Source organism: Pelmatolapia mariae, linkage group LG15, assembly GCF_036321145.2.
Source record: "Pelmatolapia mariae isolate MD_Pm_ZW linkage group LG15, Pm_UMD_F_2, whole genome shotgun sequence".
NCBI lineage: Eukaryota > Metazoa > Chordata > Actinopteri > Cichliformes > Cichlidae > Pelmatolapia > Pelmatolapia mariae.
The window spans coordinates 12,645,966-12,661,322 of NC_086240.1; the positions used below are offsets into that span (position 1 = coordinate 12,645,966).

Sequence of the window (15,357 nt, forward strand, 5' to 3'; positions counted from 1 at the left end):
TTGCAGGTGTGAATGCTAGCATCAATAGTTATCTGTTCGGGGTGTATCCTGGCTTTTTCCTCATGGTAGCCGGGATAAACTCCTTCAACCCTGAACTGGAGAAATGATAGAAAATGGATGGATGTTTTTATAAATACAAGCAATTTAACCTCCTAGTGTATGTTCAAAAACTACAAGGTGATGAGCCTTATAATTTTACAAACTTAAACTGTCAATATAAACATGAAAAATAATTTTAGCAAGAAGTTAGAGAAATGTGTTTAAAAAACTTTCTGAATAATATGTCTGTTCAGATCCCTGTTTCAAATAGCACTGTGTCATGATATGCATCATTTAAAGTAGCACAGCTTGTTCAGTGTTGGCAGTCAGAGTGGTTTTGCTTAGTTCTGTCAAACTGTGGTAGAATAAGGAAAAACTAAAGTTACTGCCTCTCAGTTTTACTCCTTTGCTGGACAACCAGCTTACATAAATGTGCCATCATCGTGCATGTATGTCCACACTCATAAAGATGGAATGAGAAGTGAAGCCAAAGCAGAAGTGACTTAAACCAGAATTATTTTTAATAGCCACAGGATAGGGGAGCAATATCCTGCAGAAACGCTTAACAGAGTCAATTTTGGATCGACTGAATTGTAATTATCAGGTTTTTTGCCGATGAACGTAGTTTCAGTCTGATGAAGAAAGCAACAGCATTCAGCTCAATGACTTCACCCATGTAGATCTATCTTTTATAACACCTATGCCCATAATACTAGTGCATCTCCCCCAAAAATCTGAATATTGTGAAAATGTTTTAGCTCATCCACCATGAAGGACCGATGAGTTAATACAATAGCAAGGCGTCTGTTGCGCCACGACAAGAATCCCCCCAGAATTTTGGACATTCATTGAACTTTGCACACAATTATCAACAAATGTTTCTTCACCCATAATTTATTTTTTTAACTGTAAGCTGGCTGAAGACAAAGGATGAATAGAAGAGGAAGATGTGTTCGGAGGCAGCGAGAGAAGGCGGGAATTTGGCATGGATGTAGTCATGGAGGACATGCTGACAGGTGGTGTGAAGGCAAATGATCCACTGCCGTGACCTTAAAACTTTGCTGACATCTACCTCTGCCCAAAATTCAAGGTGTCCCTAAATATTGCATTCATGAGATGATCATGAAGAAAAAGAAAGCAGCCGTTTTCTGAAACAGATTTATAAAAACATCTTTAATAACAATTATCACTGAGCAACAGGTTGAAATGTCAGTGGAGATGAGGGATTACCCTTAAATTCTTTTAATAAGTACTGGGAAACATATCAGTTAATAAATATAACAATATACATAACATAGGCCAATTACAATAACCAACGGGTGACCGATATCACCTCTTGCTTTGTGCCACAGCCCAACTACCACACAACCCCTGTAACCTTCAGGACAGCACTAGCACAGTAAATGAGATGGTATAACGTAAGACAGTCAAAGAAACTTTTATAAAGACTATACTTTAAAAAAATAAATAAATCAAAGATATGCTCAAAATTTTGGTGTCACCAACTGTGTTTTAGGTTTCTTTAGCAGCACCTTGATACACTTACTTGGATCAGACAAACCTGAGGTGGAAAAAGACTCCATGAGGCTACACTTAAAAAAAACAAAAACAAAATAAACCAATTTTGAACTGAATTTAAAGAAACTCAACCCGCGCTTACGACGACCCCATTTACTCCTCCAGTGTGCCCGTTTTCAAGTCCGTTAACGGTTCTTTTTTCTTGTGGGTATAAAAACACTCCTTCCCTGTAACTGTACTTATCTGAACATACAACATTTTTATTACTGTCTGAATCCAGTATTAGAGAACAAAATCTTTGACAAACAGCACACTGAACAGTTATTTTTGTTTACATGAATAAAGCTGAGGCTTCTCAAAACTGAAGTTCAGCTGAGAAGTAAATAACGTGTGGCTGAAGGCCTTCAATATTACAAACATTTCCTAAAAGCTGGCATCAGTGTTTCAGAGGCACTTTAAGGTTTTACCATGTTAAACAGAGCTAGCAATATTACTGGTCCTCGTCTTCACTTCTCTGCGTGTTTCTCTGGCCCCGGTCTGGATCTTTGAGGCGGAGGATGCGGATGATTTTGCTCTCTGGAAGGGAACTTAACAAAATATAAAAATAAATAAAAAATTATGATGTGAATACTGAAACCAAGCAGCGCATTGAAGTCACACGACCTTTACCCTACAGTGGCTTAGTCTACAATGACCAAGTCAATAAATCACATCTGGGTGGTCTAGCTGCTGTAGCACACAAATGCTGTATATAAACACACAGAGGTTGTGTCAGTGGTTACCTCATGTTCTGTGGGGTTAAGAAAATGAACTGTCTGTAGCGCTGACTGGCAGCCACCTTCAGCATCATGTCCATGGATATCCTTCTGTTCACCATGTCCTATTTAAAGAGAACACCCAAAGCCAATGTTATCTTTAAATGGGGCCAAACCCAGTGGGACAGTTTTGCAACTGTAACGAATTGTTGCATGTGCTCTGTCTCCTTATCATTTGTTGTTTTTACTGATGATTATCTCAGTTTGCAATATGCATGCACCCGCAATCTAAACATAAATATAATGCGAACGAAAACTATTGTATTACCATGTAAACATCAAACTCATCAAGACAGCGGAAAGGCGCCTCTGTGATCGCCCAAAGAGAGAGGACAAAACAAACAGTGGAGAAAGAGCGCTCCCCTCCGGACAGGGAGCGCATGTCACTCAAGTCAGCCTTGTTTCCTTGGCCTGGCTGCACCTACAAAGTTATCATAAGAATAATGAGTCTGTGTTTAAATAACAGTAATCAAAAACCTTTAGGCACTTTAATATAAATCTGAGGTTGTAGTGGCCTTTTACTGATGAATGAAAAAAGGCTTACGGAAATGGAGAGGGTTTCGTTCTTGTGATCAAAGATCATACTTCCACTGTAGCCTCTCTGGGCCAACATGCTATCAAAGTAGTATTTACAGCGGGCTGACAGGAACCTATGATACCAAGAGAGAGAGAGAAAAGTAATCATATAACTGCAATCTTAAAAAAAATATAAAAAATAGTACTTTATGTATAGACTTCAGAGGGACCTGTAGGAGTATTTAACAAATTGTCGTCAAATATGGTACTAAAGCTACTAGAACTACAAGTCCAGGTTTTGAAGAATTAAAAATTCAATTTGTTCGATCCAAATAAACATGCAGTGTCTGTGATTAAGCTAGGAGAGAAGATGAAACCTGAAAGTAAGTAATGCTCGTGACTAGCTAAACCTGTGTGCGAAGCAGCTCCCTTTTGGGGAAAGTTTGTGACATGTGTGATGAGTTCTTATCTGCTAATGAACAACGATGTCATGGTCACAGTCAATAGCGATAGCTCGCCAATCAAGGCGACTTTTTTGATGCATTAAAATTAATATTGTCCATTAGTGCGGGATTCATCCATTTCTTTTCTTCCACTCATCCAAATCCAAGTGTTTGTGTGGAGCAACTATACTGACCCATCATCAAATGATAGGAAACAGCAAGATGTTTGTGACTGTTGAACTGATATTTAAATCTGTGCTTATTAGTGAAAAACTTACATGGTGGGCATGAGACGGGTGAGATATTTTACACAGAAAACCACCCCAAAAACCTCTAGGCTGTTTTTTTGTTTAAATATCTTGTTCTATCATTTTGTAGTGCAGGGGCTAACTGGAGGGTCATTAGCATGAGCTCCTTAGGTTTCTTTGGGTCTCCATTAAGACTGCCACACACTGACACGTACTTAAAACTAACTTACTGATTAACCTATTCTTTGAATTTATTTTAGTTTTAGTAAATAAATTGTTCTTTTACAAATAACTGTCTCCCATTCATTGTTGTCATCTATGAGCGAAATTGTGACACAATCTACTGTAATAAAGCATGTAGTGTAGCAGTTTAAGTATAGTAAAAGTCCAAATGTCTTGCATCATATTTACTGCCAGGTAATAAAAGACATAAAGTTCCAGTTCATGCAATAAAATTGCCTCTCTTCTCCCCCCTCCCCCTTAACAACAGAACTGGTCCAAACAGTAAAGCTATCAGCTAATGAGCCTGGCTAGAGTAAAGACACAGCAGCAGCACTTTTAAGTACACATATGTGGGCAATGCTTTGAATTTGATTTCAAAGATTCGGTGTTTTGTGTTTATATATTCATGTAATTTAAAGTGAGGTTAAAAAAAAAACATCAGGCCAAAATACCTTCATTTGAACAGATTTGCACATGTGCTGTCTGGACTGTTAAGCTAACATTTGTTTTAAAAATCTGACTAGTCACCCGGTCTATAACTAGACAAAAAAAAAGTTCAGATTCAGAAGCCACAGTCTTAATAATTTAATAATTATTACCTGGATTACAGATGTAACTATTTACTTTCTTTTACTTTATTGCACAGATAAGTACATCACTGCTAAATACAAAGAGCGAACTGTGAATTCACCACTTACCTCCTGAGCTCAGCATAAGCCTGAAGTCTGTGGTTCATAACACTGTCGAGGCTTTTAATGAAGCTGTTGAGGTTCTTCATTTGCTGTGTCATGTTCTTGTAGCTCTCCAGAGCCTCGTGGTACTGCCTGTAAGTGGAAAAGGGAATCAATTCATATTTGGTGTCAAGGCAGGACATCAGTTTAAAATGCGTGTACATTCAACACCTCACAGAAGCATCACTGAAATCATGTCAGTAATACACCGTGAGGATCCAATACCTCACAATCTCCTCACGGTCTCCCTGTTGTTCCTTCTGTGAAGTGATCTTAAGCTTGAGACGACTGATCTCGCTGTCCAGGCTCCTGGCTGACCGACGACTCTCCACACGTTCCAGACAAATCTCTTTGGCTTTGGCCACTGACATCTGAGTCACAGAGCAAAACAAACCAATATTTTAGCTGCTAAATACAGACAAAACTTCAAGAGACAGTGCTATTTAACTCCTAAAACTAAAGCAGGTACATTGTATGCAAAAAAAAAAAAAGTGCTTTTCTGATACTCATACCTCATACTCCTTCTCTTTGCTTTTAAGGTTGCCTTCAAGAGTCTGAATGTTGTGGAGATGGGCACTGCGTTTCTCATCATAGTGTTTCTTGTGATGTTTGCATTTTATCACCTCCTGGTCAGTTTTACTGAGATCCTCCTGTATTAAGAGAAAGCAAATAAAGAATCAGCTAAAAACAGACAAACACCAACTCGGAGACAGGGCACGGTGGCTGGCGTGGCCAACTCACAAAGAGTTAGAATCACACCAAATTATCAGGGTTGATATAATGTTAGGTAGTTGCATTGACACAATGTCTTTACCAATCTTACTGATCACTGAATGCACTTTAGACTACAAGTCACATTTAGCAATACGCACACAGGAAAAAATCATTTAGATCAAGTTTGATATCCTGTTTTCACCTTATTTCTTGACTTTACTGTCGACTGTCTCAAATAAAAGAATAGCACATAGTGTCACTACAAGATTACAACATTAAAAAGTTGTTCCCCCCCCCCATTTATCTACTGAAAGTTACTTCATTTGATTGACCTGATACCTTATAAGTCAAGAACTTAGCAACTAAAAAACAAAGGGTCTCACACTAGGTCTTTCTTTTAATATTACCTTGACTGAGTCAGCCTCCTCTGCGATAGTGTTAATGCACTCTTTGTGCTGCTTGTATTCCTGCTCTGCCTTTTCATAAGAACTCTTGAGGTCGGCCATTTGGGCCTGTCCCTCATCTAACTCCGTTCGCTTGGACTTGATCTTGGTAATAATCTCATGAAGATCCTCCTCCTGTTGAGAATTAGAGATAAGTGTGTCATAAGAGTACATCTGGTTGAAATTATGTACAATATTTAAAAACTCTAAACCAAAATAAGCTGGGACAATGCTTATAGTGTAAATAAAAAGAGAATTCTTCTATTTGTAAATCTCATAAAAATCACAGAAAACAGATCGAATGTTTAAAGACATTCTACTATTTCAGGAAAAACATTAGCTCATTTTGAATTTGAAAGCAGCAACAGGTCTTAAAACAAGTTGGGATGGGGGAGAAAAAGGCTGGAAAAGTAAGCGGTACTACAAAACAGATGGATAAACATAAAATTAATTCGGTTTCCATGATTTGGTTCTCAGAATTAAAGCTGGGCAATTTATTTTCTATGTTCTATTGTGAACAAAATATGGGTTAATGAGATTTGCGAACCACTGCATTCTGCTTTTAAATTTTACACAGCATCCCAATTTGGTGCATGTATATCGCCAGCTCTAAGTCCAGTACAAGTGTGCATCTTTTTATACAGATGGAAAAATACATGGTGTTCTTTACAGACCAGAGGCCTGAGGTCCTCTGACTGAGGCTCTTCAACATTTTGTAGATCTGTGAGCTCTAGCTGCAACTTTGTGGCCTTGTCCTAAAACAAACACACAGACTTTGTTAGCAAATTAATTTCATATGATATCAGAACACTTTCTTCTCTTTCTAATGGATAAAGTATATCAAAGTAAGTGAAATGAATGACTCTAATATGCTTTAAACTCCAAATATGATTATATTGAAAATAATAAAACTGAAAATACAAATTCTATTAGCTATTAGTATTCCTATCTGCTCTTCAGAAAATACCACCAACTTTAATGGTCTTTTGTTCTTGGTGGGCTCTTCTTAGTAGGCCTTCATTTTGCTTGACGTCGTCATCCAACTTTCTCATCTGCTGCTGGAAGCGTGTTGCTTGAGCTTTCTGGTTTTCCAACTCCCTCTGTAAGTGTCTGAGAGGAATCAAAGAGACAAGGAGAGGCGAAAATGGAGAGACGTGGACAGAACATTTAAAGCACAAGTTTAAAGTCTAAAGACAGAGAATAAAAGACGAGTTTTCATGTGTACAAGTCAGACATATACCTGATCTCCTCCTCAACATCTCCTGAGAGATAGTTGGCTCTAGTCTGCTCAGCAGCATAACTCCGGTTAGTAAAGATCTGATCTCCATCCTTGGAGAAAGCATGGATGCAGTTTGCAGGAGGATTTTTGCTCTGCATCACTCTCCGAGCTTCTGTTCGATTCTATCAACAAGGAAAACACGTAAATATGACATGAAGTCTGAACACAGAGTTCATAAGGTAAGGAGGACATCTCTTTTATGGTATCCAAAATCTGACTCCACATAAAGAATCTGTCAAATATTCTTATACAACTTTGAATAGTGAATATTTAGAAGCTTTCAAAAACATAGGTCTCTGCCATATTTCTGACCCAGCAGCTGAGGTTTAGGCAGATTTGTGACCATAACCACACTGACTCCACTGTACAAAAGGTCAGATTCCTTGACTTTCATTAAAGCAAAAAATTCAGGCAATATTCAGGAGACTCGGTCAGGCAAATAAACAAATAAACTTTCAGGCACTGTTCGGCAAATGTACAGATAGCTGTGTACACAATAAGCTGACTTTGGCAGGTATAAAACTTTGATGATGTACTAGCCATTCAGGTTGTAGAGAAGATCATAGCAGGGATAAGCTTAATAGACCTAAACAGCTGATTCATTATGGCTTGTTCACACGCTTAAGGTCCTTCAGTTTATTTACAGTATACTTTATCTAGTATATAGCTTACTTTACACATTGCATCATATAAAAAAGACATGTCTAACCACTCAATGTGCAACTATGGCTACCATCAAGCATCTTGTGTTGAAAAAAAGTTGTGCTTTACCTTAATGAGCAGAATGCTCTCTATGCCCTTCTGATCGATCAGACAGTTGGCCACAACCGGGTCCTCAATTTCTAGAGCCTGAAGCACGGAGGGGTAGTTCGGATGACTGACAGCCCTGACACAAAACACAAAACAAATCAAAACTAATTTAGATTACATTTTTTCAGATATTTTGTAATAATTAAGTAACAAGCTACATAAAGAAAAGCTTTATCATACATAATATGTTCCAAAAGAAAAAAGTTACAACATTTGAGATGCACTAACACTCATTCTGCAGAAGGATACCTTCTAACTGAATACTTGTTGTATTAATTGTACTTTGCACAACTATTTTATATATATATAATCAAACTTCTATACTCACTTTTTTCTTGTATCGTGAACTTGTGAGAGGAAATTGCTAGTTATGATAGCAGGTCTGCGACCTCCTTGAAACATTTTGGCCATGAGGCCCTGCAGAACCTTCTCATCTTCATAGTTATCACATGTGAAGGCCAGCAGCTGGCCTTTAAGACATACTTCTACAGCCAGTGCGAGCTCTGGGTCCTTCAGACTAATTAGGTAACCTGTAAAAGAGAAGGAAAGTTAGAAGTGTTTTTTGTTGCCACACATTTTGCACTGTGGTTGTGCACTTGGGGGGGCACATGCTACACTTTCTGTGCATAACCAGGTCTTACCCAAAGGTCCTCGAGGTCTGTGCTTGAACTGGCCTCTTCTGTGAGCTTCCTGAATGCCGTTTAGCAGCGCAGGCATCTGCTCTCCAAAACGCCGCAGCCGATTGGACCGACTGCTCTCCATTGTCTGCAGATTCCTCCTGTTGGCTTCAATGGACCTCTGGAGAACCTCCTGCTCTCTCCTGAAAACAAACAGAGGGGCAAAATACAGTCATTTCTAGAGAATAGCTTCAGTTAGAAACTGCAAATACAGTCCTTTAAGCTACCCTAGAATCAGCAATTATTGGTTGCAACTTTGTGGCCTTGTCAATTATTGGTTATTGCATGTACAATGATTTTCCTTTGGTGCACTGTTTTACCTCATTTTTCCTTGCTCTTCTTTGGCGCGACTGATGGCGTGCTGATACTGGTCAATCTGTTGGCCCAGTGTAGAGATCTGATGCTTCAGGTTTTCCAGCTCAGTCTGAATCTGCTCGATCCTTTCTGCTCTGGCTTTGCTCTCTGCTCCCGTTTTCTGACTGATGCTAGAGGTCAGGAAAAGGGGTGTGATGAAATAAAGCACAGGCGAGCCAAAACAGAATAAATAACTTTTCAACCTGAATTTAATGCAGAAGACAACTAAATAAGATGACACAAAACCTCAGCTTGAGATCTTTTATCCTTGACATCAGCTGAGTTTTGTCCTTTTCCAAGTCCCTCAGGTTGGCTTTGCATCTGTGGACTGTGACCTGATGTGCACACGTAAATGAAGAGTTAAATATTCATAAGTTGATGTACAAGCATCACAAAGATAACAGTCATTTTTTAAAACTAATTTTGAATTATTTATATGACAGAATGGTGACGCAGAGCTCCTATACTGATGACGACAAACAAACACATCAGATGATGGAAAGCCACTGCATCTGCTGAGGAACACAAATGCACTTAGACACTGCTCAGCACTATAAACTAAGCCTCAGACTTGCTACATAAAATCATTAAGTACTTGTAAAAAGTGAACGAGCCGACTGTCAGAAGTCCACCTTATGCTGCGGTTAGTGCACTCAACTCTCACCTCGCTGGTCTTTAAAAGGTTGTTGCGTTTCTGCGACTCAGTCTTGAGCTCAGCACATTTAGGTTGAAGCTCCTGGACTTGCTGTGTGATCCTCTCTAGCTGTTCCTGGACCTGTTTGTACTTTTTCTCTGCTTCATCGACCTTATTCTACATGATCAAAGAGGTTTAGGGTTAAAAGGTTACAGAATGTATGGTACAAAATGTAAGTCTGAGCCATAAAACTGAAGTAGCAATTACTTATTTAGTAGTGAATTTTGGTTACTCTAAAAGCACACACCATTATTCACATATAAGCTGTATTATATGTTGATTTCATGGATACTACCAAAGAAATTTCATACCTTCCATTCGTTCACCTTGTCGTCATATTTCTCTGTAGATCGTCTGTCTGCCTGCAGCTTCTCCTTCATTGGCTCTAAGTCCTTCTCCATCTCAGTCACCTGCAACATTTAACATATTTGTACAGGAATTAAAATTTAAACAAGTGATCTTAACTAAACAGGGAAATGGAAATACTGGATAAGTAAAAATTGCGGGAGGTTGGAGGAAAATGATCTCACCAAAGCCCAAGCCATCTGCTTCTGCAACTCCTCCAGTTTGGTGTGCATTTCATCAAGTGAAGCCAGGCTCCTGTAACGGTCCTCCTTCTCAAGGTACTTCCGTTTTAGGTCTTTCAAGCACTAGGAATGACCACAAATTAATATTAAAAGATGCTTTAAAACAAAACTTAGCTGTGCAATCCAAATAAAAGGGTTTAAATTCAAGAAATGTAATAAAAAAATCGCTACTGCCCATTTCAGCGACACAAATACATACTTCACTGTGTTGCTCAACTTTATCCTCTGTGAGATGCTTGGTGGTTTTGATGTAGATAAAGTCCTCTCTCATCTGCTCCAACTGGGTGGCTTTCATAAAAAACTGCAGAGAGAAAAATAGATTAAAAACAACCGGGGCTTATTTATAGTTAACAGTTAACAAAACAACACAAATTCAAACAAGGAGATTGTGCTGCAAGTTAAGGAGCAGGCTAACAAGATGATCAAGCTGGTATAGAATAGAATAGAATAAACCTTTATTATCTTACGGATGAGAAATGTGGGTGTTACACAGCTCTTATAGCAAGGGGAATATAAAATATAAAAGGAAGACACAAGGTGGTCCTATATACATAAGCAACTGAAGTTTGTACATGGTTTGCCATTTTACCAATCAAAACAAAACTGCAGATGAGGCTGGTGACAGCATCATCAGGTATGTATATATGTGATCAGAATTTCCACATGTACCAGAACAACATCTATACAAAATCTCTTCCATGCTAAATCTAAACTCTTATTGGCATTAGATTCGAATCAAAGAAGAAGATTTTTGTTGCTAGAAGCTACTAACCAAACACATTTGGGCAGTCTTTTGTTACATGCAGGTAAAGAGTCTGTGTGGAGAGTAAGAGAGGTTCCAAACAAATATTTGCATTTGGAAAAAATGACTGGCAGATGAAACAGGGAGTGCTGGCCTGCCGGTTGGTTTTATATGTACTGGCCACACAGAAGTCAGGGCTCTAGACTAACTTTTTGACACGGGTGCACCGGTACGCCTAACTTTAAAAATTTAGGCGCACCGGCACAAAAGTTAGGTGCACTCAAATTTTTCAACCGCATCGCTTAACACCGCAGTTTTACATGTGCACTTTCTTTGGGGGGGGGAAGTCCATACAGACAATATTCATTTCTAAATTATTAACTAACAAACTTGTGCTTAAAGTGCTTTGTCAATATTGTAGAAAATGTTAAACTTAATCATCATCTCGGCCTCCTCTGACGACCTGTTTGCTGTTGCATGCTGCTGAAAGGCAGTGGGGAGAGGGGACACTTGGGCAGTGCATTTATTGCAGCATATAATGTGTTTTCTGGATACACTGTGCTTTTTCAGCATTCAAAGATTGATGGCACTGTGTCAGAGCTGGCTATGAATTCCAGAAGGATCATGCCTTAACTTAACACAAAAGTTATCAATCGTTCTTTTCATCTTTTCTTATTACCCACACCTACATCCACTTCTGTCGGGCCTAGGCTGGTCACTAGGGCTGGGTATCATCACTGATTTCTATAATCCATTCGATTCCGGTTCTCAAAATCCTGATTCGATTCAATTTAGCCTCAGACAGTCAGAAATATTATAATTCTGATCATTTATCAGTACTGACACTTGTGAGACTTCATCAGAATTGTGAACATCACAGCAGATGCCTTTGTGTCAAAGTAACTGAGAATAAAACACAGAAAAACATGAAGGAGATTTTCCTGGTCTGGCGTTTTATAGCAGATAACCTATTCTACAATATTCTGCAATTTTGCATAATTTTAAGAAGTTTAAATTTCTTCAGTATTGAACAGCAGAAATTAGGCTTTCTTGTCCGAGGTCATTTAAGTGAAAAAAGAAAAAGAAAAGAAAAAGACAGCGGCCGACAGCGCTGTAAACAACGGTAGACTGGTGGGTAATAAGCGAATGAATAATGCAGAAAACAGAGATTTCAGATGGGAAACTGTTCTTGAAGTAGAGAGAGAGAGAGAGATGTGCATGAAGTGTGATTTTTATCGTGGAGGAAGCAAAACAGCAAAGGTTAGAGGGAATTCATGACGACATTGATCAAATATGAAGTGCAGTTTGCTGCTTCTTTTGCTGCTGGCTCGGCGAATTTTGGTTGGAGAGAGACAAAACCTGCAGCTCAGAATCAGCGCAAAAAAGACGTAAACACAGAGCGGACCCGACGCATCAGAATCGCTAAGCTCCGACAGCGTGTCCGTGTTCGGGCTGTGGAGTTAGAAAGTCGAGAAAGACAAAGCTGATTCTGATGCGTCGGGTCCGCTCTGTGTTTACGTCTTTGTGTGGAATCCGTTAATGAATTGATATCGCTTTATTCAAGCTACTCACCTCTCTCTTCCACCTGCACTTTCAACTGGACCACGGCCAATCAGAGAGGTCCCGCCCCTGACTAGCTCTGATTGGTTTAGTCCACAATAGGGGCATAATGTGTGTCTGTTGTTGACCACACGGAGAGTTGCAGAGATTTTTTTTTTTTTTTTGTTACCCGAAAATAAAATATTTTTTTTAGTCACACCACTGAAAGATTTGGTCGCATTTGCGACCAAATTGGTCGCACTCTAGAGCCCTGGAAGTCCTACAAATAGGCACATATTTCATTGCCTTGACTGTAGCAAACTGTCCACCCAACGCTGCTGTGTGGCTTAAATATGAAAGTAGTCTGAACTAACCTTGTACTTGTCCCCCTCTCCTTTGGAATGTAGGAAGTATTTGCTCATTTCCTGAGTGAGAACTGATACAGGATTGTTGACCTTTGGGAGAGAAAACACATTAATAAGCATGACAGTAACACAGGTTCACGTGACACACTTTAACAACTGACATGGCCCCACAATTTGTTGCTTAGGTTCCAGCTCAAACGTTGAAATTGTACAGATAAATACAGCTAAAATCACAGCATAGTCAAAAGTGCAGTTTAACCAGAACATCAATGTGTGAAGGACAAAAACAGAGTTGGCTGAAAGTTGGCTGTAGAGCATCTCTGAGTTACATGAAAGAAGACCTGCATCTCTCGTACCTGAATATTGAAATTATCCAGAATAGAGACAAGTTCTTCCTTTTTGGTTGAGATTAGCTGACCTGTAAGAGAGAGAAAAAACAAAAAGAAAAACATGTAAACATTCACTTTACTCTCCCTGACAATTTTCCAGACTCCATTAAATGACTCATCTTTGTTCTTTCTGTTCTTATTTTAAATCAACGGACAATTATAAATGTACTTCTGAAGAAATTATTGCAAATAGTTTGCTGCAATATCTGTAGAAAATTTACAAACTCCTTGGCGTTTTTACCTGATTTACTTCTCAGCTTATATGTTCTCAGTCCGTCCCGAGTTATCCTTAGATCTAGAATAATAGCCGACCCATACACCTCTGGTTTATAAGCATCCCTTCCTTTGTTACGCAATGTGATGGAAACATCAGCTGAACTGAGGAGACAGAAATGCACATCAAGGGTCAGATACTTGCGTTTGTTATTTGTAATTACTTTTCACATTTATGATGTGCTCTCTCATCACAAAATGAGACAAAAGATAGTGTGTGACAGATAAAAAATTATTGTGAAATCACCTTTCTCCTTCCTTCACGAAACCCCTGAGGGATGATCCTCTATTTGTAGCCTGGGCATTCCCGCCTAAGGCAACTATGAGAGCTGTCAAAACGGCGCTCTTTCCACCTGTCACAAAACAATTGGCACACAAAAACTGAACAGACAGGACACTGTAATAAACAAAGATTTATGGAAGATAATAACAGCCACTGAGTTTCCACTTCACATTTTATAAATGCACCGAAACAACTTCAAACCACTAATAACACAATATAAATAATGACATTTGCAGACATGTGCAACAGAAAGCACCAGCACTGAGAAAGCAACAAGATCTCACTAAACCAAAGTGATTAGCTACTCATTTGCCCTTTCTATTAACTAGTAATTATTAGTTAATAATTTTTCAACTATTTTCAGCAATGATAGAAGCCTTTACGTGAGAATTACAGCACACAATAGAGACATTTTGGCCAAAATGTAAATATAACCCCAGACTAGAGTTACAGCCTGCAATGTCATGAAACAAGGGGGATTAAGAAGCCTCGTTACATCTCCGATCTGCCAGATAAGATAGTGCACTTACTTCCGTTGTTGCCAACAACAAAGTTGACATTGGAACCAAAGGTAAACGGGCCAAGGAGCGAGTGGCACATAAAATTCTTCAGAGTGATACTTTCTACAATCCCAGCATCACTCACCACCTCCGCACCACACTGCAACTGCACACAAAGTAACAAGTATCCACACTGTGAGACTCTATCCTTTGCATTCTCAGAGAATTATTTAAGAAATAAACAAATACACGTGGGTGAAATTAAACAAAAACTAGAAATTAAACAAAACTAGAGTGCTTCACTGCACGGCAGACGTACATTACTCAGAATGGGATCTTCCTGGTCACTGTCAGCAGCATTTTCACTTTCATTCACAGATCTGGATCGCTTGTTGGGATTTTCACTGACGGAGGTGCCCTTCCTTTTAGACATCGTAGACACCCCGTGTTGCTTTTAAGGGTAAAAAAAAAGGGGGGGGGGGGAGTAATAATAATAGAAAGCGAAAGAGTGAAAGAAAACTGATACACATATAAAACTACTAGCACAGTCAGACATCTATTTAAACTGCCGAATCAGCTCTCCATCTAAATTCTGCCGTCACGTCGGCTGCTAGTTAACGGATGTGAGTTTTAAAACATTACCCGCAGTTTAAACCGCGACATTAGTAGCTTAATTAAGTTTAGGAAAAGTTACGGACGTTACAGGACTAGCTTAGCTAGCTAACTAAGGCTACATGCTAAACAGAAAGTCAACGACTGTCTATCCAAACGTGAGTCGAGTTTGCTGCGGGTTAGTTTTGTGCCACCTTAGGTAACTGGAAGCGCAGGTATGGTATTTTGCGAAGTGACAACTGACCTACCTTGCGGTACCCTCACACTCTCCGACGCAACTGATGGGAACGACCACCAAACCGGCTATCGAATTCGCGCCCGCTATCCGCTTTGAAATCTCGCGGGAATACGCGAGATCGAGAAATCTGAACAGCTATAAAAAAAACCTCAAACCCATTTCTGACTAAAACTGGATAAGAAAAAAACCTTAATAAAGTATACATGATCGTTGTTGAATGTTAAATTTATTTCAACCCAGGAAAAAGAAAATGAAATGCTTATCAGAGTGTATGGTGAAAGTTACTGGTAAATAATGATACAGACAAAAGAGCTTTTATAATTAAA

At 39.1% G+C, this 15,357-nt stretch overlaps 1 protein-coding gene across 1 annotated transcript; it reads right to left on the reverse strand.

The window, feature by feature from the left end:
• Window positions 1-1,193: 1,193 nt before the first annotated feature.
• si:dkey-119f1.1 (Structural maintenance of chromosomes protein 6-like) lies at window positions 1,194-15,116 on the reverse strand. Its single transcript, XM_063496069.1, has 27 exons — window positions 15,042-15,116; window positions 14,501-14,632; window positions 14,212-14,347; window positions 13,646-13,751; window positions 13,367-13,503; window positions 13,093-13,154; window positions 12,746-12,826; window positions 10,290-10,391; window positions 10,034-10,153; window positions 9,815-9,913; window positions 9,474-9,620; window positions 9,056-9,144; window positions 8,776-8,940; window positions 8,420-8,598; window positions 8,107-8,308; window positions 7,740-7,854; window positions 6,930-7,090; window positions 6,664-6,799; window positions 6,364-6,444; window positions 5,654-5,824; window positions 5,045-5,182; window positions 4,758-4,903; window positions 4,500-4,625; window positions 2,917-3,022; window positions 2,641-2,793; window positions 2,340-2,437; window positions 1,194-2,144 (listed from the first exon to the last, which is right to left on the reverse strand). The coding sequence occupies exons 2-27, from the start codon at window positions 14,612-14,614 to the stop codon at window positions 2,048-2,050; spliced, it is 3,267 nt and encodes a 1,088-aa protein (XP_063352139.1). The 5' UTR covers window positions 14,615-14,632; window positions 15,042-15,116; the 3' UTR covers window positions 1,194-2,047.
• Window positions 15,117-15,357: the final 241 nt, after the last annotated feature.

Excerpts from the sequence above, each read along its gene's own strand:
- si:dkey-119f1.1 (XM_063496069.1), bottom strand. The coding sequence starts at position 14,614 with ATGTCTAAAAGGAAGGGCACCTCCGTCAGTGAAAATCCCAACAAGCGA. Across the intron at positions 9,145-9,473 it reads ACCTTTTAAAGACCAGCGAG|GTCACAGTCCACAGATGCAA; the intron begins GTGAGAGTTGAG and ends TGTGCACATCAG. Across the intron at positions 7,855-8,106 it reads GTTCACGATACAAGAAAAAA|GGCTGTCAGTCATCCGAACT; the intron begins GTGAGTATAGAA and ends GTTTTGTGTCAG.